At 44.4% G+C, this 23,335-nt stretch overlaps 1 protein-coding gene across 3 annotated transcripts in view; it reads left to right on the forward strand.

The window, feature by feature from the left end:
• Positions 1-22,951, forward strand: part of TKFC (triokinase and FMN cyclase) — a 40,428-nt gene extending 17,477 nt beyond the window's left edge. For all 3 annotated transcript variants that reach the window (XM_040328400.1, XM_040328399.1, XM_040328398.1), the window contains 12 exons: positions 3,675-3,764; positions 5,604-5,638; positions 7,528-7,612; positions 9,151-9,240; positions 9,331-9,447; positions 9,560-9,676; positions 15,749-15,886; positions 15,960-16,066; positions 18,358-18,461; positions 22,019-22,052; positions 22,247-22,336; positions 22,420-22,951. In XM_040328400.1, coding sequence (XP_040184334.1) covers positions 3,675-3,764; positions 5,604-5,638; positions 7,528-7,612; positions 9,151-9,240; positions 9,331-9,447; positions 9,560-9,676; positions 15,749-15,886; positions 15,960-16,066; positions 18,358-18,461; positions 22,019-22,052; positions 22,247-22,336; positions 22,420-22,578 — 1,166 coding nt within the window. In that variant the 3' untranslated portion in view covers positions 22,579-22,951. The remainder of the gene's footprint in view (positions 1-3,674; positions 3,765-5,603; positions 5,639-7,527; positions 7,613-9,150; positions 9,241-9,330; positions 9,448-9,559; positions 9,677-15,748; positions 15,887-15,959; positions 16,067-18,357; positions 18,462-22,018; positions 22,053-22,246; positions 22,337-22,419) is intronic.
• The last annotated feature ends 384 nt before the right edge of the window (positions 22,952-23,335 follow it).

Here is a 23,335-nt window from a genome sequence, read left to right on the forward strand (position 1 = left end):
GGTAAGCGTTCCCAGGCCGACAAGGGGCCAGCTGAGGGACAAAAGCGTCCCTGGGTTCGCAGGCCAAACAAGCCTGCAAACAAATCTGCGATAGCATGAAGGTTTGTCCCCGTTCGACTCTCGGGTGGGGGTTGCCTTCGAGTTTGCCGCCCGATGGACCTCCCTGCTTTCCGACCAGTGGGTTTGCAAAGTGGTTTAATCATGGTACAAGATAGCGTTTCTTTCTTGTCCACCAAACAGATTCTTTCCCTCGAACTTTCATCTTCTTCCGGCTCGTCGGAATGCCTTATCTGGGGCAGTGCAGTACCTGCTGAGGCATGAGGTAATGGTGCCTGTGCCACTCCTGGAAAGGTTTCAGGGATTCTACTCCAATCTGTAGTCCCAATAAAGGACGGGGTCCGTCCAATCCTGGACCTCAAGGCCCTCAACACCTCTGTAAAGGTACGAAGGTTCAGGATGGAATCGGTTCGCTCTGTGATCGCTGCACTCCATCCGGGGGATTTTCAGGCTTCCTTGAACATCAAGGACGCATACTTGCATGTCCCCATATATGTCAGGCATTGGAGATTTCTGCGTTTTGCAGTCGGAAATGACCACTACCAAACTTTGGCTCTCCCTTTTGGCCTGGCATCGGCACCAAGGGTTTTCACCAAGGTGCTCGCCCCAATTCTGGCTTTGCTGAGACAGCAAGGAATCGCTATTGTGGGCTACTTGGACGACCTCCTGCTCAGAGCCACTTCAGACTCAGAATTAGAGGAGGATGTGGCAATCGCCAGTCAGACTCTTCAAGAGTTTGGTTGGGTACTGAACCTCCAGAAGTCGGTGTTGGCGCCTGGAATACCCGGGCTTAATTCTGGACTCCTCAGAGGCGAGAGGTTTTCTCCCTTTTGGAGAAGTTGCAGACTCTTCGAACTGCGGTGAAGCTGTTGGCATCCCGCAGGTGGTCGATGTTGCGCTTCTGCATGCGAGTCCTGGGTCTCATGGTGGCCACCTTCAAGGCGGTACCGTATGCTCAATTCCACACTCGTGTCTTGCAAAGGGAGATCCTGTCCAAATGGGACAAGTCTCTGTTGTCCCTGGATTGTCAAATCTGGGTGAGTCAGCTAGTCAGAGCTTCCTTAGTCTGGTGGCAAGAGATCTCCGGCCCTTCGGTCCGGAAGTCGTTCCTTCTGTTTCGCTGGACGGTGATTACGATGGACGCCAGCCTGACCGGCTGGGGGGGGGTGTCTGGGCCTTCAGTCAACACAGGGTCAATGGACGCAGGAAGAATCCCGCCTGCCAATCAATTTGCTGGAACTTCGGGTGATCAGGTTGTGCCTCTCCACATGGTCACAGAGGCTTCAGGGACGTCCAGTGAGGATCCAGTCGGACAACGCCACAGCAGTGGCGTATGTCAACCATCAACCAGGAACAAGAAGCTCGGCTGCAACGTTGGAGGTCACTCACATCCTTTGGTGGGCGGAGCGTGCTGGCTCTGTCAGCTGTGTACATTCCAGGCATAGGAAACTGGCAAGCGGACTACCTAAGTCACCAGATGTTGGACCAAGGAGAATGGTTGCTACACCCAGATGTGTTTCAGCTACTTTTCCGGAGACGGGGCATGCCAGACGTGGATCTCCTGCCTTCTCAACTCAATCGGAAGGTATTGAGGTTTAAGGCCAGGTCCAAGGATCCCTGGGCGGACGCGACAGACGCATTGGTGGCTCCGTGGAGACAGTATCAGCTGATATATGCTTTCCCCCGCTAAAACTTCTTCCTCGTCTGCTTCGCAGAGTGGAGAACGAGGGAATTCCGGTGATTCTAACTGCCCCAGATTGGCCTTGGCGCCCCTGGTACGCTGACCTTGTACGCTCTGTGGCGGATGCTCCTTGGCGACTGCTAATGCGAGAGGACCTTCTGTCGCAAGGTCCTATACTTCATCCTGCTTTACAGTCGCTGGCTTTAACGGCATGGCTGTTGAAAGTCAGGTACTAAGGGGCCGAGGCCTGTAATTTCCACCATGCTGAGGGCACGAAATTCATCTTCTCGGAAGATCTATCATCGCACGTGGAAGGCCTACATCTCATCTCTGTGTGAGGAGATGGAGTGGCACCCACGGGCCTATTCGGTTTCCAGGATCCTGCTGTTTTTACACAGTGGAGTGGATCAAAAGCTTGCCCTAAGCACCATTAAGGGGCAGATTTCAGCCCTGTCTGTTTTTCTTTCAATGACACTTGGCGGCTCATCCACTGGTGAGTACGTCTGTGCAAGGGGTTCGACATGTGGCCCCTCCGGTTCGTCCACCACTACCTCCGTGGGATTTGAATCTGGTGCTCTCGGTACTTCAGAAACCTCCTTTTGAGAACATCAGAGAGATTCTCCTTTTGACGCTCTCTCAGAAGGTAGCCTTTCTGGTGGCTATTACATCAGTCAGGAGGGTTTCTGAACTGACAGCCTTGTCTTACAAGTCTCCCTACTTGATCCTCCACAAGGATAAGACGGTGCTACACCCGTAGACTTTGTCTCTTCTGAAGGTTGTTGCGGCTTTTCATCTAAATGAGGACATTGGGCTTCCATCCCTGTGTCCTCAGCCGTCGCATCCCAAAGAGGTTGCTCTACATTCCTTGGATGTGGTCCGAGCTCTGCGAGTGTATCTCTTTGCTTCGGCTCCATTTCGGAGGTCGGACTCACTGTTTGTATCAGTGTCTGGTCCTAAGAAAGGCCTGGTGGTCTTGTCGGCCACAATTTCTAGGTGGATCAGACAGATCGTGATTCAGGTTTATGCCCTACAGGGGCGGGCGCCTCCCTTTCCTGTCGCAGCAGATTCGACCAGGGCAATGGTTGCCTCCTGGGCCTTCCGACATCAAGTGTCTGTCTCACAGGTGTGTAAGGTGGCGACCTGGTCATCCGTTCACACCTTCACTAAGTTTTACAAGGTTGATGTGAGTGCATCTGCGGATGCTTGCTTCGACCGCAAAGTTTTGCAGGCGGCTGTTTAAGGTTGCTACTCCTCTGTTGAGGAGCACTGTTTTGTTTTTGGGTGGAAGTTGGTTTGCTTGCTGTGCCCACCCCTCGTGTTTATTTTTATTTTTTTACACTGCTTGGGGACATCCCTACTGTCAAGAATAATGGAGCTGTGTCCGTCCATGAAAAAAAGAGAAAATAGGATTTTTGCGCCGACAAAAAATCCTTTTCTCTGAAGTTCATTGACGGACTCAGCACCCACCCCTTCTTTCTATGTTTTGTACTGCTATTTGACAAACTGAGCTGCTGACTGCAGGGCGAGGGGTTATAGCCAGAGGGACCACCCCCTGGGCGGTACTGTTCAGCTTTGCTGTCGCATGTTTTGTAACCGTTTTTAACATGTCTGCCTAGTCCTCTCCTGTTAGACAGAACATAACCCTACTGTCGCCGATGAACTTCAGAGAAAAGGATTTTACGGTGAGTACAAGAATCCTATTTTGTCAGGTTGTGTTTTCACAAAGGACCTTTCTCTTTGCATCCATACATATGCTGTATCCAATATGTGCCACAAGGTGGTGCTGTAGCACCTATACCAAAGCTAGCATGAACTATGAGACATTGCTTATAACATATATAGTTGTATGTTATTAGCTGCATTTTATTATATTAAAAACCTAACATTTTGTTTCTTGGCATTCACCTTTTTATTAGTCTCTCCTCTGTTGTTCTAGGTACCTTGGGTGTCAGTCTATCTCCATGCAGTGTGCCAGGATCAGGACCTACTTTTCAACTTGCAGCAGATGAGTTTGAATTGGGATTAGGTAAGAAAATACTTTTCATTTAATATTTTTTGGGAAATTGGGCTGTGGTGCTACATAATTGAGTTACAATGCTGGATTAGATTTTTGGGGATTGGTGACGGAGTAAACACTGCCAAAATGGAAAACTAAGAGTGCATATAAGAAACTATGGGGGGATGAAAGCATTTACGACACATTTTATTTCTTTTTGTGACAGATTCAGCTAGTTCTTCTTATTACATTAAACCTTCATTATTATTTTTTTAATTAAAATAATAAAAGTGTTTTACTTACCTGCTCTGTGCAATGGTTTTGCACAGAGAAGCCCTGTCTCTCTTCTTCTGGGGTCCCCTGCTGGCGATCCAGGCTCCTCCTCTTCAGCGAGTGGCCCCATAGAAAGTTTCTGTATTTAAGGACACTCGTGTGGGCTCGCTCCCGCACCACCCTGCCTGTATCCATTGGCGCAGACCTGAGTGGCTCAGCCCCGCCCCGCTCCCTCTTCACAGCATTTGATTGACAGCTGCGGGAGCCAATCGCTCCTGCTGCTATCAATCTGCCCAGTGAGAAGGGAGACAGCGGCAAGACTGCACATCACTGGATCGGGATTGAGCTTAGGTAAGTATGGGGGGGGGGGGGCTGGGGGATCCTGCTCAGAGTGGGGCATGGCTGTGCTGGGAAGCTGTCATAAATATGACAGCTTCCCGCATATGGCTCCTTTGTTGCTATAAAGACTGGCAACCAGTGACTCCTCCTCGGCCCCATTCAGCTGGGAGATTCCCCAGTCGCTAGCTAAAGGTAAACAGGGGCAGGTATGCTGGTGACTCATTGCCAGCCAAGAGATTCCCCAGCTGACGGCTGAAGGTAAACATGGGCATCGACGCTGGCTGGTGGCATTCCCCAGCTGAATGGAGCTGGGAATGAGTCATTGGTTGGCTGGGGAAGAAGGTACTAAGCCTACACTAAGCATGGAAAGGGTCCAATGTCCAACAGGTATATGAATTTGTTGGAGGCACCAACATTTGTGGTGTGGAGGCACAAACGTATTCTAAAGAGTCACTTTTTACGAATTTCAGAGTATATGGTTTTAAAAGGATATGCAAAAACATACATCTTTTTTCAAAGTTTAAAGGGTGAAGGAAAAAATTATGGATCTCTGATCCAAACATCTTTTGTGTAGCAAGAATCCCCTTGCTAAGAACCAAGTAACTCTTTTACATATCAAAGGCCCGCAAAATATATCAATATCAAGACTAGTCACAGTACCAGAAATACCAGCTGTGAACTGACGAAACACTGCTAATGAACATAATTATTGTGGTGCCAGATATTGGAAATGATGGAGCATGTATGACCAGTTAGGTCACACACTTGTGCAACCTGAAAGTCGCGTGATTTTGCCGCAATTTTTGGACGCAATGCCTATGTAATGTTGATGTCTAAGGACCTCGAATCGCCTCAAAGTTAGATGAAAGTAGCACACATATAAATGGTACTCATTGAAAATCATGGAGAATGACTTGTCATGCAACTTTGCAGTCCGAAGTCGAACAAGTGGGAAAGGGGCCTTGTGGTCCACTGTTCCAATGAAATAAAAGCTGATGTATGTATATGTAGTTTTGTAATTTTTATTTTTTTTTTAAACTGCCATTAACATACATTTAAATTATCTATACTGGCTGAACACAGCAGGTTATGTCATATCGGCAGTTAAAACAGACTCAGAAAAGTACTTTTGCCTTCAGTGAAATCTGCGGTTTCTCTGATTCCTAGTGAACTGATTGGCTGTTTTCCTTAGTTCTGTTAATAGAATTTTAAATAATTATTTATTTATTCATGGCTGGAGTTTTGTTGTTTGTGCAGGTATACATGGCGAGGCTGGGGTGCAAAGATACAAGGTGTGTACAATAGGTGTGCTCCTTCTTGTTTGTATTGTTTGTTGTTATACAGGAATTGTTAATAATTAAAGTGATTAGGAAAATGTGAAACTTTTTTTTTTTTTTGCGGTCTGGTCTGTCTTATCTGCCAGGTGGTAGCCAGTATGGGAAATGAGGAAAAATCTCCCTATTGCCTGGATTTCAACCTTAAAGAATAACTAAAGGCAAAACTTTTTTTTAGTTTTGGATAGAGTGGAGTAGGATTAGACCCCCTGTCAGGTTTTTTTTTTTTTTTTTTTGCTGTCTGTGTCCCCGTTTAAGGAGTGTCACTAGTTTCAATGGGGACACTAGTTCTGGTGACCTGGGGGTCCCCAAGGAGTTCCCTAATTTTCACGTTTTGCCTATAGTTCTACTTTAACACCAACTAGTGTAGTATGTTAAGAGGAAACTTTAGTGAATGCTAATACTGTTGTGACATTTGCCATAAAATAGTTTTCCGGAGACTACCATGTGTTTTTTACTTGGTTGCTGTTCTGTAGTTTTTTATTATCGTATTTCATCTTCAGAATAATAAACGCTTTCTCTGCTAGTCATTGATATATGAGAATAGGATTAGCTTTCAGTGTATCTAAATCCATAAACATGGGATATGTAGAAAATGTAAATGTAAAGAAATGTAATATATTTAACCACTTAAGCCCCGGACCATTATGCAGGTAAAGTACCTGGCCCCTTTTTGTGATTCCGTACTGCATCGCTTTAACTGACAATTGCACGGTCGTGCAACGTATCTCCCAAACAAACTTGGCGTCCTTTTTTCCCCACAAATAGATCACCTCCTGCGGTTTTTATTTTTTGCGCTATAAACAAAAATAGAGCGACAATTTTAAAAAAAAATTCAATATTTTTTACTTTTTGCTATAATAAATATCCCCCAAAAATATATAAAAAAACATTTTTTTTTAATCTCAGTTTAGGCCGATACATATTCTTCTACATATTTATGGTAAAAAAAATTGCAATAAACGTTTAAAGAAAAGTTATAGCGTTTACAAAATAGGGTATAGTTTTATGTCATTTTTATTAATAATTTTTTTTTTCTTGACTTTGACATTATGGCGGACACATTTTTGGGGCCATTGTCATTTTCACAGCGAAAAGTGCTATAAAAATGCACTGCTTACTGTGAAAATGACAATGACAGTAAGGGGTTAACCCCTAGGGGACGCTAAGGGGTTAAGTGTACCCTAAGGGAGTGATTCTTACTGTAGGGGGGCTTGGCTGGATGTGTGACGTCGCTGATCGTCGTTCCCTATAACAGGGAACAGACAAACAGTGACAAGCCACAGAGAAGACCGGGAAAGGTTTGTGTACACTCACCTCTCCCCGTTCTTCAGCTCCTGTGACCCGTTCGCAGGACACCGGCATCGATGGGGTACCGCGGGCGCGGCCACTGAGCTTCGGACCAGGGTCGCAGCGCGCGTGTGACCCACAGCTGTTTTTTTTTGGTGCTTTTTGCAGAAACACACTACAGTTAATTTACATGTTTTCCTATGGGACATGTTCACATCCATGATTTTTTTCGGCTGCTGCATATTTGGAAAGGGCAAGGACTTTTTAACGCAAAACGCTGCTATTTAGATTTTTTTTTTTGGTTCAATATACTTCAATGGAGAAGCTGCCGAAAATCATATAATGTGTTTTTGCGTCAATTTGTGCTTTGTAATCTGCCCAACAACAAATTGGCTCAAAAAAATTTTAAAAATGCATTTTTTTTTTTTAACGCTATTATCCGATTAGTCGAAACAATAATCGGCCAACTAATCGATAATGAAAATAATCGTTAATTGCAGCCCTAATCTAATTGAGATCATTGGTTTCTGCACCATTATTTTGTCTTTTTTTAACAGATGAAGTCTTGTGATGAGGTTGTAAGGATTATGATAGATCACATGACCAATGAAGCCAGCAAATCAAGAGTAGTTTTGCATCCAGGTGAGTATGAGCAATGAGCTGGTCTTGTACTCTCACTCTATGGTCAACCAGAGAGCTACATATAGAATGTTATATTCTACTCTTTAGATTCTTCTTGATGCATAACTAAACCCATCAATTTAAATGTCTCCCATAACAGTTACATTCAAGGCATGCCTCGAATGATAACTGTTAGTTACTAGTGTGCTTAGGTTAGCTCTTTTCTGAGATGTCAAGCAATCAAATGGCTGGTGTCATAGCCGATCATATGTGCAACACGATCAGAGACTAAAATTGCAGCTTCATTGTCTGTAAAAGGTTTAGTTCTGCTTTATCATAACTATACAGTGAATTATATACTATGGTAATTTAGTAAAGGCCTGGAAACCAAGTATGTAGTACCAGTGAAGGCATCACTGCTTTTGGTTTAGTGAAAGTGGACCCTGCAGTAAAATTCAAGATCCACTTAGTTTCTGGTGTGTAGATGTACTTAGATTTATACTTGCCTTTTTATTCCTTTACAGACATAAGAGAGTGAACTGCAAATAAAGTAAAGAGCATCTTTACACTATGCAATGGAAAGAAACGACAAACAGTTGTGTTTGCTGATTAATCGTGTTTTTTTTTTTAATCGATTAATCGACTAATTTCGATTAATTATAATGCACATACAAATCCAACTACTTTTAGCTGATCTCCTTGCAGGCTGATTCCCAGTGCAGCTACCAACCACTGGAAAAATGCATAGCAGGATACAAAAAACACACAAAGGCAGCGCTCGATGGGAATAGCATTAAAACTTTTATAGTCTTCAAGTAGGTAACCAAATAAATATTGCACTGGAGATAAAATCGATGTAGCTACATAAACTGTAAAAATGGTGCGAGTAATACCAAACGGTACAAAAAGCAGTCATAAAAACATGTAGCTAAGTGTGATACTGGTATAAAAATGTGTACAACGATACCACTGCTGAATCCAGATTAGGCGAGGTTAACATCAGTCCGTCGGCACGTAGATGTCCCATGAAGGAAACTATCACAACTGTAGAATCCCAGGTTGATAGAGGGAAGTGATAGAGGGAAGTGTAACAGCCCTTGCGTGAGGCAGATAGTAAGGTCCTGCCGGCATGCAGATATGAAGGCACAGCAAAGGAGCCCTTCAGATGGACACGGCAAGCCCCGCCGGTGTCCGTGACATCACCGGATCTCCGATGGAACTCCCTGAAGGCCCAGAAGCCGGCGGAGAAGTGAGTACCAATCAAAAGAGTTTTAAATCGATCAAAAAAATTAAAGATTAATCAATTAATTAAAAGTTAATTTGCACAGTATATATATATATATATATATATATATATATATATATATATATCATTTTTTTTTTTTTGCATCAAGTAATTTTTATTGAAAATATTTTTTTCAGTTGTACAACAAAGAAACAAGACGTACAGTGGCCCAAACCAGTGACAAATCTTATTTATTTAACATGCTAAAAAGTTGATAAAGATTATCACAATATCTGTGTGCATTTCTTCTTTGATTGCTTTTTGTATTTTTTAGGTGACTCCATTATCATAATTGTGAATAATTTGGGAGGCCTATCTTGTCTGGAGTTGCAGATTGTAGCCAGTACAGTTGTACACCTGCTGGGTTAGTAAAGTAATATTTGACCTATCCTCTGATCTTTCTATCAGTAAAGTACTTCAATGATTTTATTTGATTATTGCTCCTTTCTTCTAGAGAGTCGAGGGCTGCGGATAGAGCGAGCAATGACTGGATCATTCATGACTGCTCTTGAAATGAATGGCGTCTCTCTCACCATAATGAAGACGACAGCAGAGCTTGTGCGGCTCTTTGGTAATAGGAATCTGTGTGTATTTTGTTAGCATTAAATATAGTCCCAGACTGACACAGTTCCTCTATTTCACCTGATTGTCTAATTTCCCTTTTTTATACTCTGTTTTCACAGATAAGGATACATCTGCTCCTGCATGGCCCCATGTCCCATGTGTTCAAGTAACAGGTCAGACGCGCACTATCCAGTGTGCTCCTGAAAATGCTCAGCCTGAAAGAACAGAGCCTGGTGGTGCGTAAAGCTGTGTGTTGTGTTTAGAGTGGACCCCTGTATTCATCTGTGTATTCTTAATTTAAAATAATAATTGCATATGGAGGATAAGTATCAAAAAATGCTATGATGATACTAAACTCTTTACCAGACTTTCTAAAGATCTGTGGAAAATGCACTTCACTGATAGGAACCAGGAGTTTGGCAGACTACAGACCTCCCTGTCATGCTCAAAGGGATATTAAAGTTTCCAATTTTTTTATTTTTATGAAACAACTAAATATCATACTGACCTGCTTTATGCAATTGTTTTGCTAAGAGCAGCCCTGATTCTCCTCTTACGGGGTTCCCCACCGGTGCTACCCCTGCAGGCTCGATCTTAAGCCGCACTGTGTGCGTTTGTTGACACATACAATGCTGCTCTGCCCCATCCCCTGCTCTCTTGTCACTGGATTAGATTGATGGCAGTGGTAGCAAATGGCTCCCGCTGCTGTCAGTGTCCACTGAGGAAGGAGATTGAGAGCAGCACCGCTGGACCAAGATCGAGTTCAGGTAAGTATTTGGGGGGGGGGGGGGGGGCCTGTTGCTAAAAAAAATAGATTTACCTTAATGCAGAGAATGCATCAATGTAAAAAACCTTTAGCCTTCAGAACCATTTCAAGCTCACCATACATATTACTGTCTGACTGTACAATCAACATTAGGTTTACCAAAACTATATAATATAAGCATCTCCCTAAACCATGCAATCAAGTTGGGATGAAAGAAAAGAAGCTGGGATAGCCGCACTCCAAAAAAACTCCTCCTTTAATTAAAAATCACAAAACGCATGCCACAGCAAAAAACAGCACAACAAAAGAAAAGCTGACGTTTCGCACTATGCCTTAGTGCTTATTCATATGAATAAGCACTAAGGCATAGTGCGAAACGTCAGCTTTTCTTTTGTTGTGCTGTTTTTTGCTGTGGCATGCGTTTTGTGATTTTTAATTAAAGGAGGAGTTTTTTTGGAGTGCGGCTATCCCAGCTTCTTTTCTTTCATCCCAACCTGCATTTTGATTGCACTGCCTGCACCCTAGACTCGGATCACAGGAAATAGATCACCTGGTTTTCTTTGAGCGGTTACCCACTTTCTCGTTTCATTTTGGATCATGCAATCAAGTTGTATCCAGTAAGTCAGATCCATGTGTTACAAAGTAGCTGGTAGATCAAATGAAAGGATCACTAAAGAATTTATTTTTTTATTTTTTTAAATAACAAACATGTTATACTTACCTCCACTGTGCAGCTCGTTGTGCACAGAGTGGCCCCGAACCTGGTCTACTGGGGTCCCTCGGCGGCTGTCTCGGCTCCCCACCCCCCCCTCCCCCCCCGCAAGGACTCAACACCTTCATGCGAGCGAGCATGGTGCTGAGTTCTTGCGGGCGTGCTCTGGTGATACAGCCGGCGGCCATAGCCGCTCACTGTATCACTCGGCCCCACCCCCCCGGCGCGCCACATCATTGGATGTGATTGACAGCAGCGCAAGCCAATGGCTGCTCTGCTTTCAATCAACCAATCAATGAGCCGGGAAGACAGCCGAGAAGCCTGCGCGTTCACGCCGCAGGATTTTCGAGGGGTCAGGTAAGTAAACGGGGGGGCTGGGGGGCCACCTGTACTCGGATGTTTTTTCACCTTAATGCATAGAATGCATTAAGGTGAAAATACATTTACCTTTACAACCAACCCCTTTAAGATTTTTTTTTTTCTTTTTTTTTTTTCTTTTTTTTTTTTAGACTGATTGTGTGGTGAGCTTAACCACTTAAGACCCGCACCTTTAGGCAGCTAAAGGACCCGGCCAGGTTTCGCGATTCGGCACTGCGTCGCTTTAACAGACAATTGTGCGACGTGGCTCCCAAACAAAATTGGGTCCTTTTTTTTCCCACAAATAGAGCTTTCTTTTGGTGGTATTTGATGACCTCTTCTTTTTTTCTTCTTTTTTTTTTTTTGCGCTATAAACAAAAATAGAGCGACAATTTTGAAAAAAATGCAATATTTTTTCCTTTTTGCTATAATAAATACCCCCCAAAAATATATAAAAAAAAATTTGTTTCCTCAGTTTAGGCCGATACGTATTCTTCCTATTTTTGGTAAAAAAAAAATCGCAATAAGCGTTTATCGGTTGGTTTGCGCAAAATTTATAGCGTTTACAAAATAGGGGATAGTTTTATTGCATGTTTATTATTATTATTTTTTGTTTTTTTACTACTAATGGCGATCAGCGATTTTTTTTTTTTTCGTGACTGCGACATTATGGCGGACACTTCAGACAATTTTGACACATTTTTGGGACCCTTGTCATTTTCACAGCAAAAAATGCATTTAAAATGCATTGTTTACTGTGAAAATGACAATTGCAGTTTGGGAGTTAACCACAAGGGGGCACTGAAGGGGTTATGTGTGACCTAATATGTGTTTACAACTGTAGGGGGGTGTGGCTGTAGGTGTGACGTCATCGATTGTGTATCCCTATAAAAGGGATCACACGCTCGATGACGCCGCCACAGTGAAGAACGGGGAAGCCGTGTTTACATACAGCTCTCCCCGTTATTCAGCTTCTGGGACCGATCGCGGGACTCCAGCGGCGATCGGGTCCCACAGTCTCGGAGCTTCGGACCGGGTCGCGGGAGCGACTATGTACGTGGATGTGCCCAGCCGTGCCATTCTGCCGACGTATATCGGCGTGAAGGGGTCCTTAAGTGGTTAACCACTTCAATAGAGTGCATTTTCACCCCTTTCCTACCCAGGCCAATTTTCAGCTTTCAGCGCTGTCACGCTTTGAATGACAATTCTGCAGTCATGCGACATTGTACCCAAATTAAAATTTGATTATTTTGTTCCCCACAAATAGAGCTTTCTTTTGGTAGTATTTGATCACCTCTGTATTTTTCATTTTTTTGCGATGCAAACAAAAAGTCTGTAGATTTTGAAGAAAAAACACTATTTATCACTTTTTGCTACAATATCCTAATTTTTATTTAAAAAAAAAAAATTTTCCTCAGTTTAAGCCAATACGTATTCTTCAACATATTTTTGGTAATAAAAAAATCGCAATAAGCGTATATTGATTGGTTTGCACAAAAGTTATAGCGTCTACAAAATAGGGAATAGATTTGTCATATATATATATATATATATATATATAAATTTACTACTAATGGCGGCAAACTGCAATTTTTAACGTGACTGTGACATTGCGGTGGACATATCAGACACTTTTGACACTATTTTGGGACCATTGACATTTATAAAGCGATCAATGCTACAAAAATGCCCTGATTACTGTATAAATGTCACTGGCAGGAAAGGGTTAAATACTGGGGGGCGATCAAGGGGTTAAATGTGTGTCCTAGGGAGCGATTCTAACTGTGGAGGGAGGGGACTGATGAGAGGAGGAGACCAATGGCTGTTTTTATATACAAGGAACATACGATCAGTTCTCCTCTCCCCTGACAGGACGTGGATCTGTGTGTTTACACGCGCATCGGGTCCCCAGTGGTGCAGCAAGCGTGCGCTCTCCACAATGCCAGGAAGCCGAGGACATCATATGACGGCCGCCCGCCCCAAGGGACGAAGGGTTTCTGCGGCCTTTATATTACAATACAGCGGTAGGCAAGTGGTTAAGAAAAGCAGAGTTCCACCCAAAAGTGGAACTTTTGCTTTAAGACCTCCTCCCTAGCTCCTCTTTGTGAAGCTTTTGGGGAGGAGAGGGGGGGAGCAGGTACCCGATTTTTGACAGGTACCTGCTCCCACTTTCATTCCGGTTGCCTAGGCAATAGGAAGTGGAAGTTCCCTCTCCCATAGTCTTCTGGGACATAGGACAGGTCCTAGAAGACTTCAGGACCAGTCACAAGTAAAGTATGGTAATCAAGACTGAACAGTCTGCCTCGACCTGGAACAGGTCCTAGGCAAATATAAAAATACTTTGGTAAATACAGACTACAGAGAACAGCACCAGGACTATACCCTATCCCAAATGTGCCAAGATGCATCCATATCAAATTGCCATACATAAGGGTCACAAACCATACCTGATAAGAAAAATCCAGCCATGCACATCCACCGCCATGTGCCAAACCATGTGCTTGAAGGCTCCTTTTATAGTGCTCCAACCCCACGCGTTTGGTTGGCCCCGCAGCCAGCCGATGATCGCATGCGCCAATGTGATGACGCACTCGCGTTGCCCATCTGAGGCTGAAAATAGGTAGGGCAGAAAGCCGTAAGGGGCCACCACAGGACCTGCTGGAGTGGTCACAGGGAGCTGGAGTACCCCAATGAGCAGGACGCAGGCTGATTGTGTGTCACCTGCCGGGAGCTAGCCCTAACCTTAACCTACAAGGCAAGGGGGAGGAACACAGCGGAATTCCACTGCTATAGCGCCCTCTACAGGCACTACATGCTCGCCCAGGGAAAAAACACCAAAGCAGCCCCTAGTGGCCAAACCAGATATTGTAAACAAGGCAGCAACTCCAGGTCCAAAACACTGTAACAAAAAGACAGCAGATATACACAATGTGACATAACATTCACAGAGGGCATAAAATAAGATGACACAATTTAATACAATTGTAGCCTAGGAGATCGGAAGTGGAAGTTCTCCCTCCTATAGTCTTCTGGGACATAGAAGACTTTAGGACTAAGGATGAGCTCCGGCGTGTTCGCATAGAACACGTGCAGAGCCCGCCAGCAAGTGAGCACGGCGCTGTGCTATTCACAACCAGGGAGACATTGTCCCAAGGCTCGGCTGCAGGGATCGTGAAATGTCTCCCTGGCTGTTATTAGCGCAGCGCCATGCTCACTTCCTGGCGGGCTCTGCACGTGTTATATGCGAACACGCCGGAGCTTATCCTTATTTAGGACCAAGGATGAGCTCCAGCGTGTTTGCATGGTACACATGCAAAGTCCGCCAGGAAGTCTGCGCGGCGCAAATCACAGCCAGGGAGACATTTCCTGATCGCTGGAGCCGAGCATCGGGACAATGTCTCCCTGGCTGTTATTGGCACAGCACAGCGCAGACGTCCTGGCACACGCTGCACATGTACCATGCGAACATGCTGGAGCTCTCCTTATTAGGACCAGTCACAAAATGCGATGCTCATGCATGCTTAGTGGGCATCCGGCTGTGAAGCCGCAAGCTGTCATAGCCGGGTGCCCATAGTAGAGATGTCGGCGCCGCCGAGGGAGGACACAGGGAGAACACTCCGCTGGTGAGTGCACTGTGGGACAGGTGAGTGGCTTTTATTAAAAGTCAGCAGCTACACTTTTTGTAGCTGCTGACTTTTAATAAACAAAAATATATAGTTACATAGTTGGTAACTGAAATGAAGACAATAGTCCATCCAGTTTCAGTGTGTGTGTGTGTGTGTGTGTGTGTGTGTGTGTGTGTGTGTGTGTGTGTGGAAAAAAAATATAAATCATTTCCCATATCCCCCTATATTTTGGCTAAAAGATGCATGTTCCAAGAGTCTTTTAAAACTCACCATACTTCCTGCTGAAACCACCGATTGTGGAAAAGTTCCACATCCTTATCGCCCTGACAGTGAAAAACCCCCTACGCATGCTGAAGGTTAAACGGCCCCTCTTCCAGTTTCATTGTCTGGCCCTGCGTCCTCTTACACTCCCTGGCACTGAAAAGTTTCATAGTTCCATTGAGATATTTTTATATTGCTATCAAATCCCCTCTCAAGTGTCTCTTCTCCAGGGAGAACATATTTAGCGCTTGTAGTCTTTCCTCATAATTGAGGTCCTCCAGTCCCCATATTAATTTAGTTGCCCGTTTTCTGGACTCTCTCCAGTTTCAGAACATTCTTTCTGTTCCAGCACAAAATATGACTGGAACTCTTTTTAAAAGTGAAGGGAGAAAACCTACCGGTAGAGTTGATGGAAGAAAAGTTACAAAAGTAATCCATTAAAAGACTGATCATTACAAAAGACTGTGTTGAAGTTTTTTTTTTCTGCATTGGCCTTTCTTTTTTCTGTTACTATTATATTTTCTGAAATCACACAGTATTGTGCCTTTATAACGTTACTAAAATACAGATTTTGCTTGTATGTTAGCCATTAATGTGCAGGTCTACCAGCGAGTGTTGAAACATGTGTGCAGTTCTCTACTGGCGCTAAAAGATGAGTTGAATGATTTAGACCGAGCTTCCGGGGATGGTGATTGTGGAACCACACATGCACGGGCAGCGCAAGGTGAGTATTGCTGTATAACATGGATTTGACATGAATTTGGCACACAAAATGCTAAAATGTGGAATCTTTGCAGCTATCAGTGAGTGGATACACAGCGGAAATCTTCCCTCTCAGCCATCACGCCTCCTCACTGCTTTGTCAAATGTATTGTTGGAGAAGATGGGTGGCACATCTGGTGCGGTAAGAGATAACTGGATTAGGACAGTTTACAAAGATACTAATTTGTGCCGTGTCTAGTACTATTTTAAATGTTTTTCAAGATTTACAAATATCTGAAAAGTATGGTGTGCATTTGTATTAAGCCCCCTTTACGCTGATACCCAGAGAAGCAGCCAAGAGGCTCATGGTAAATTTGGAGGAGCTACAGAGATCCACAACTATTAGTTGTGCACTCCACAAATCTGGCCTTTATGCAAGAGTGGCAAGAAGAAAGCCATTGTTGAAAGAAAGCCATAAAAAGTCCCGTTTGCAGTTTGTGAGAAGCCATGTGGGGGACACAGCAAACATGTGGAAGAAGGTGCTCTGGTCAGATGAGACCAAAATTTTACTTTTTGGCCTGTTAGCCTGCAAAAGACTTGAGATTGGGGTAGAGGTTCACCTTCCAGCAGGACAACGACCCCAAACATACAGCCAGAGCTACAATGGAATGGTTTACATCAAAGCATATTCATGTGTTAGAATGGTCCAGTCAAAGTCCAGACCTAAAACCACCTGAGAATCTGTGGCAAGACCTGAAAATTGCTGTTTACGGATGCTTTCCTTCCAATCTGAGAGAGCTTGAGCTATTTTGCAAAGAAGGAGAAAAAATGTACTCTAGATGTGCAAAGCTGGTAGAGACATTCCCAAAAAGACTTGCAGCTGTAATTGCAGAGAAAGGTGGTTCTACAAAAGTATTGACTCAGGGGGGCTGAATACAAATGCACGCCACACTTTTCACAAATTTATTTGTAAAAAAAATTGAAAAGCATTTATCATTTAACTTCCACTTCACAATTATGTGTTGGTCTATCACATAAAGGCTCAGTTCACACTGCAGCGATGCGGGAACCCTGGGAATCTAGTACAAAGTTGGTGACACTCCCAGATTGGTTCGCATGTCACAGTGCGAACTGTCAATTTGGGCAGAAATCGGATCGCATGGGTGTTCACACCCATGCAATCCGATTCTGGTGCGGACCAAAAAGAGTCCTGCACGAGTTTGGTCTAAATGCGATGCAAATTTAGCCATACTATTAGTATAGATGAATTTGTATCACACAGACATCCCATGTGATTTGCACAGCAGTGTCCTCAGCGTCTCTGCACTGAGAACCGAGCCACCGAACATCGCCAATGGCTCAGTTTTCACAGGTTCCTGAGAGGAGAGATGCTGCCGGTCAGTCAGCGTCTCTCCTCTCTGCTTCTCCACGCTCACTGGAGGGGCGGGGAGCAGCCATCTCAGTCTCTCAGCTGGGAGCTCCCATCAATCAAGGCAGCTGGCGGATCCAGACTTGGGAAGTCAGGATGACGCGCTGCCTCGTCTGAGTGACGTCAGCAGAGAGTGGACTTCAGACCGCTCTCCGCTGAAAACGGGTCACAGGAGTCCAAAACAGGACTTAGGAGAAGCCCAGCTGAAAAAGCTCAGGTTGGACTTCTCCTTTTAACCACTTCCTGCCCGCCCTATAACAAAATGATAGCGCAAAGTGGTTTCAATATCCTGACTGGACGCTCCTGGGGGTGCGTATCGCGGCGATCGTTGTTGCAGGGTGTCAGTCTGACACCCCGCAGCACCGATCTAGGTAAAGAGTCTCCGACGGAGACTCTTTACCATGTGATCAGCCGTGTCCAATCAGGGCTGATCACGATGTAAACAGGAAAAGCCGGTAATCGGCTTTTCCTCACTCGCGTCTGTCAGATTCTTGTGACACCCCTTGTCAAAATGCTAAGTAGATGCAGAGAAATGAACAGCTAGAGCTACATGCAAATTTGAACTTTTCCTGAAGATGTCAAGTGTGGTCTAGCCTCCTCTGAGTCTTGCCACCGCCAAGCATGGTTGGCAGTCTAATTTACATATAGAGTACCTAAAGAAGCAAAAGAGGGACAGACCTTATCAGTAAAAAAAGAAAAAAAGCTGCTTATGTAATGAGCCACCCAAAACTGAAATTCTGTACAAGTGAGCCTACACCAGAATAAGGACCCCTCTAGCCCAGAATATTGGGTGTTTAGGAACTATCTGCCACATTGTGGATGAAACAAGTTAGTTTCCATTTACCACTTCTCTAACACATTAGAAATTGAAAGATAAAATGTGATTAATAGCTGACACCTATATATTCTATTTCATTCCCACAAGTTTTATAATGCCAGAAAAGAAAAAGTTTTATGAATTATTGACCTGAATAGTGACAATTGTCTATAATGGAGATGTGAATTTTTATATTTCATTATGCATGTAGATGTGTATTTACTAATATGCAGTTTGTTCCTTTTAGCTGTATAGTCTGTTTTTGATGGCTGCAACTAGGCCCTTGGAGAATGACTCGGGAGCAGAGACCTGGGCAGCTGCAATGGATGCCGGGATCGAAGCCATGAAAAGGTAAAAGGCAGACTGCAAGGAAAAAATATCTGAAGGGAGAATTGTCAGTGTGTCAGTCATGGTTTGTGGGCTTTATTAGAAAGCTGAAAGTATAGCTGAGATTACGTCATCCTGATCCATCTGCCACATACTCTCAGCTGCAATAAATTATTAAACCCAAAAAAGGATATGGCGCTAATGCACATTAATACCGTATATTAAAATCAACTATTTTTTTTTTAGAATTAAACATTGTATATCCCACACCATTAAATGCGATCTTCTTAAATTCTGGTGAGTGATCTTACAGTAAAGCACCAAATGCCACCACCACTGTGGCTTTCCTGAAACTAGTCAAAGGCCTAACGGGTGTCGTCACTTCCAGCTTACTTCTGATGCCACGTCTGAACCAAACACCCTGGTGGTGGAACGCATGCCGATCCCGGGAGGGAGAAGTGGCAGCATTTAGACCATTAAAGTTGTATACATTTGTGCCCAGTCCGTGACATAGGTGTTAGCGGTACAGTGCCGCTAGTTTTAGCAGCACTTTACCGCTCTTATAATGGCGCTTTTAACCCCCACTAGCAGCCAAAGAAAGGGTTAAAGGGGTTGTAAAGGTACGTTTTTTTCACCTTGATGCATTCTATGCATTAAGGTGAAAAACATCTCACAATACCGGCCCTCCCCCCAGCCCCCCCGTTATATACTTACCTGACCCCTCGAAAGTCCCGCGCTCGCCCCTGACATCCTCTTCGCCATTGAGCCTGGCCGTTGATTGGCTACAGTGGATGGATTGAAAGCAGCGCAGCCATTGGCTGGCACTGCTGTCAATCACATCCAATGACGTGGCGCGCCGGGGGGCAGGGCCGAGTGATACAGATGGCGGCTATGGCTATCACTCGCATATGTCACATATGACTCGCAGGTGTTGAGTCCTTGCGGGGGGAGCCCGAGACAGCCGCTGGGTGGAGGTAAGTATAACATGTTTGTTATTTAAAAAAATGTTTTTTATCTTTTAGTGATCCTTTAATGACGCCCATGTTGCGGTGCTGCCAAAGCACTTTGCAGGCGCTCCAGCAGCGCTGGCCATTCATTTCAATGGGCAGGGCATTTTTGGAGCGGTGTATGCACCATCCCAAAGATGCTGCTTGCAGGACTTTTTTACCCATCCTGCAAGCGCACCGCCCCAGTGTAAAAACACTCAGGTTTTCACACTGGGCCGGCTTGAGAGGCGCTTTACAGGTGTTATTTTAACCACTTCCATACAGGGCACGTATACACCTTCCCGCCCAAGCCAATTTTCAGCTTTCAGCACTGTCGCACTTTGAATGGCAATTGCGCGGTCATGCTACACTGTACCCAAACAAAATTGGCGTCCTTTTTTTCCCACAAATAGAGCTTTCTTTTGGTGGTATTTGATCACCTCTGCGATTTTTTTTTTTTGCGCAACAACTAAAAAAAGTAGGGTTGTCCCGATACCACTTTTTTAAGACCGAGTACAAGTACCGATACTTTTTTTCAAGTAGTCGCCGATACCGAATACCGATACTTTTTTTAAATGTGTCCCCAAATGCAGCCATGTCCCCCACATATGCAGCCATGTCCCTCTAGCCATGTCCCTCACATATGCAGCCATGTCCCTCTAGCCATGTCCCTCACATATGCAGCCATGTCCCTCTAGCCATGTCCCTCACATATGCAGCCATGTCCCTCTAGCCATGTCCCTCACATATGCAGCCATGTCCCTCTAGCCATGTCCCTCACATATGCAGCCATGTCCCTCACATATGCAGCAATGTCCCTCACATATGCAGCAATGTCCCTCTAGCCATGTCCCTCACATATGCAGCCATGTCCCTCACATATGCAGCAATGTCCCTCTAGCCATGTCCCTCACATATGCAGCAATGTCCCTCTAACCATGTCCCTCGATGCGGCGGCGCGATGCGGCGGCAGCGGCGGGGGGGGGGAAAGGGGGGGGGAAGTATTCTATTTAGGTATCGGGGGTATTTGCGCGAGTACGAGTACTCCTGCAAATACTCGGTATCGGTCCCGATACCGATACTGGTATCGGTATCTGGACAACCCTAAAAAAAAGACTGAAAATTTTGAAAAAAAAAATACGTTTTTATTTTTTTCTGTTAATTTTTTTGTAAATAAGTAAGTTTTCTCTTTCAATTACTGGCACTGATATGGCGGCACTGATATGGCGGCACTGATGGGCACGATGAGATGGCACTGATGGACATCGATGAGGTAGTACTGACGGGCACTGATTGGCGGCGCTTGTATGTGGCACTGATGGGCACTCATGGGCGGCACTGATGGGCACTCATGGGCGGCACTGATGGGCACTCATGGGCGGCACTGATGGGCACTCATGAGCGGCACAGATGGGCACTCATGGGCGGCACTTATGGGTGGCACTGATGGCTACTTATGGGTGGCACTGGGCACTGATAGGTGGGCACTGAGCATGGATGGGCACTGTGGGGTGGCACTGATGGACAATGTGGGGTGGCACTGATGGACACTGGGGCGACACTGATTTACCTATGTTGCCAGTCAGTTCCCAAATGGGCACTGATTGGCATCTTTTTTTTTTTTTTTAAATGCTTTTTTTTTTTTTTTTACAGCCTTTTTTTTTTTATCTGCCCTTCCCTGGTGGTCCAGGGTGGGCTTCCCTTGTGGTCCAGTGTGGCGATCCGAGGGGGGGCTTCGCTGATAAACAATCAGCGCGAACCCCCCCTGTCAGGAGAGCCGCCGATCGGCTCTCCTCTACTCGCGTCTGTCAGACGCGAGTGAGGAAGAGCCATTCGACACGGCTGATCACGTGGTGAAGAGTCTCCATGAGAGACTCTTTACCGAGATCGGTGTTGCGGGGTGTCAGACTGACACCCTGCAACAACGATCGCCGCGATGCGCGGCTCAGAATCCTGAGGACGTCATATGACGTCCAGTCAGGATTCTACAACCATTTTGCCGACGTCAATTTGTCATTGGCGGGCGGCAAGTGGTTAAGAACTAAAATACCTGAAAAGCGCCCCAGTGTAAAAGGATTTCTAAGTGCAATACTCTTATCTCAAAATCTAGTGCAATGAAATACTAGACCATAATATTTTCTTTGTGTACTGTATTGAGGTTATCTCCCATGGAGGGAGAATGACAGATATGACAATATTGGAAGATCTCATGGTGCGACTGTGATGGATTTGGATGGGTCATCAAATATCCCAAAGTTATTTTTGACCTTCATTCATTTAGAGGTCACTGGAGTGACAGTGAGCGTTCACTTCTCACAGTGGAGGTGACGGCTTTTGGTGCTTTACTGGAAGATCACTCTCCAGAATTAAAGAAGATCACATTTCATGGTGTGGGATATACCACATTTATTTATGGACTTTTTAACATATGGTAATAAGGTTGTATTAGCGTTTCCTTTTAATGTTCTAATTGTATTTCATTTTAAGGAAGGCAGCTTCATTGTTTATTTCACAGGGGAGCAGACACATTTTGTATGTTTATTATTCTAAGCTGCAGGACACTTATATATTTTTTTTTTTCCTGTGCCCACTTAGATATGGAGGAGCAGAGGTTGGAGATAGGACAATGGTAAGTACCTTTTCAGCATTTATTTCTGGCCATTTTTGTTTCTGAACATTTTACGCAATATGCATAGAAGGGTTGAATGGGATTTTTAAGGTGCATAAATAACACAAAATATTTTAATATCAAAAATAAATGTTATTTATACAAAATTAAATAAATAAATAGAAACATTTTACGCAATATGGTTTGTATTGTAGCTAGACTCTCTGTGTGCTGCAAACTGTGTCCTCAAATCGCTAAAAGACCCTGGCTCTGACGTAATGGAGATCCTCAGCAATGCAGTGAAGGTAACATTTATAAGCAGATGTACGGTATGTTGAAGAGCAATCTCTGGTAATGTACTGTGGTCACCTATTGACATTCTTTACAGAGAGCTTCTGATGCTGCAGAAGACACAAAACACATGACGGCTGGAGCAGGCAGGGCCAGTTACATCGGATCTTCCACTCTCAACCGACCAGACCCTGGAGCCAAAGCTGCTGCTGCCATCTTGAAGGCTATATGGGAGGGGTTAAAGGAAAATGCTTAGAATATGGTTTCATTGTCATACTAATGTTGAAGGCCGTAGTTTAATATGGCTTCTGCTTTTCCTGATGATTTATCCAGTTCTCCCTTTCAAGATTTTTGCTCCATGTTCGAGTGGGAAGAGTTAGAATGTCTGTTTGGTTTTATAACTGGTAAGATAGCTTCCTTTTGCTGTGGTGACCTCTCCCAGACCATTGACCAATTACATACTGTGGTATCTGGGAGTGAATGGAAACCGGCTCCAAGGTTATAGAAAATTGGTGAGTTCCTGCTAAGTAAGTGATCGCAAAGGTTGAAGGGGTTTAAAGGTAAAAAAAAAATTCCCTAAATAACTTTCTTTACCTTACTGCAGTCCTCCTTCACTTACCTCATCCTTCCATTTTGCTTTTAAATGTCCTTATTTCTTCTGAGAAATCCTCACTTCCTGTTCTTCTGTCTGTAACTCCACACAGTAATGCGAGGCTTTCTCCCTGGTGTGGAGAAAGCCTCTTGAGGGGGCGAGCAGGAGAGTCAGGACGCCCACTAACACAGTGAGGAAAATAAGTATTTGAACACCCTGCTATTTTGCAAGTTCTCCCACTTGGAAATCATGGAGGGGTCTGAAATTGTCATCGTAGGTGCATGTCCACTGTGAGAGACATAATCAAAAAAAAAAATTCCAGAAATCACAATTTATGATTTTTTAACTATTTATTTGTATGATACAGCTGCAAATAAGTATTTGAACACCTGTCTATCAGCTAGAATTCTGACCCTCAAAG

Source organism: Rana temporaria, chromosome 11, assembly GCF_905171775.1.
Source record: "Rana temporaria chromosome 11, aRanTem1.1, whole genome shotgun sequence".
Lineage (NCBI taxonomy): Eukaryota > Metazoa > Chordata > Amphibia > Anura > Ranidae > Rana > Rana temporaria.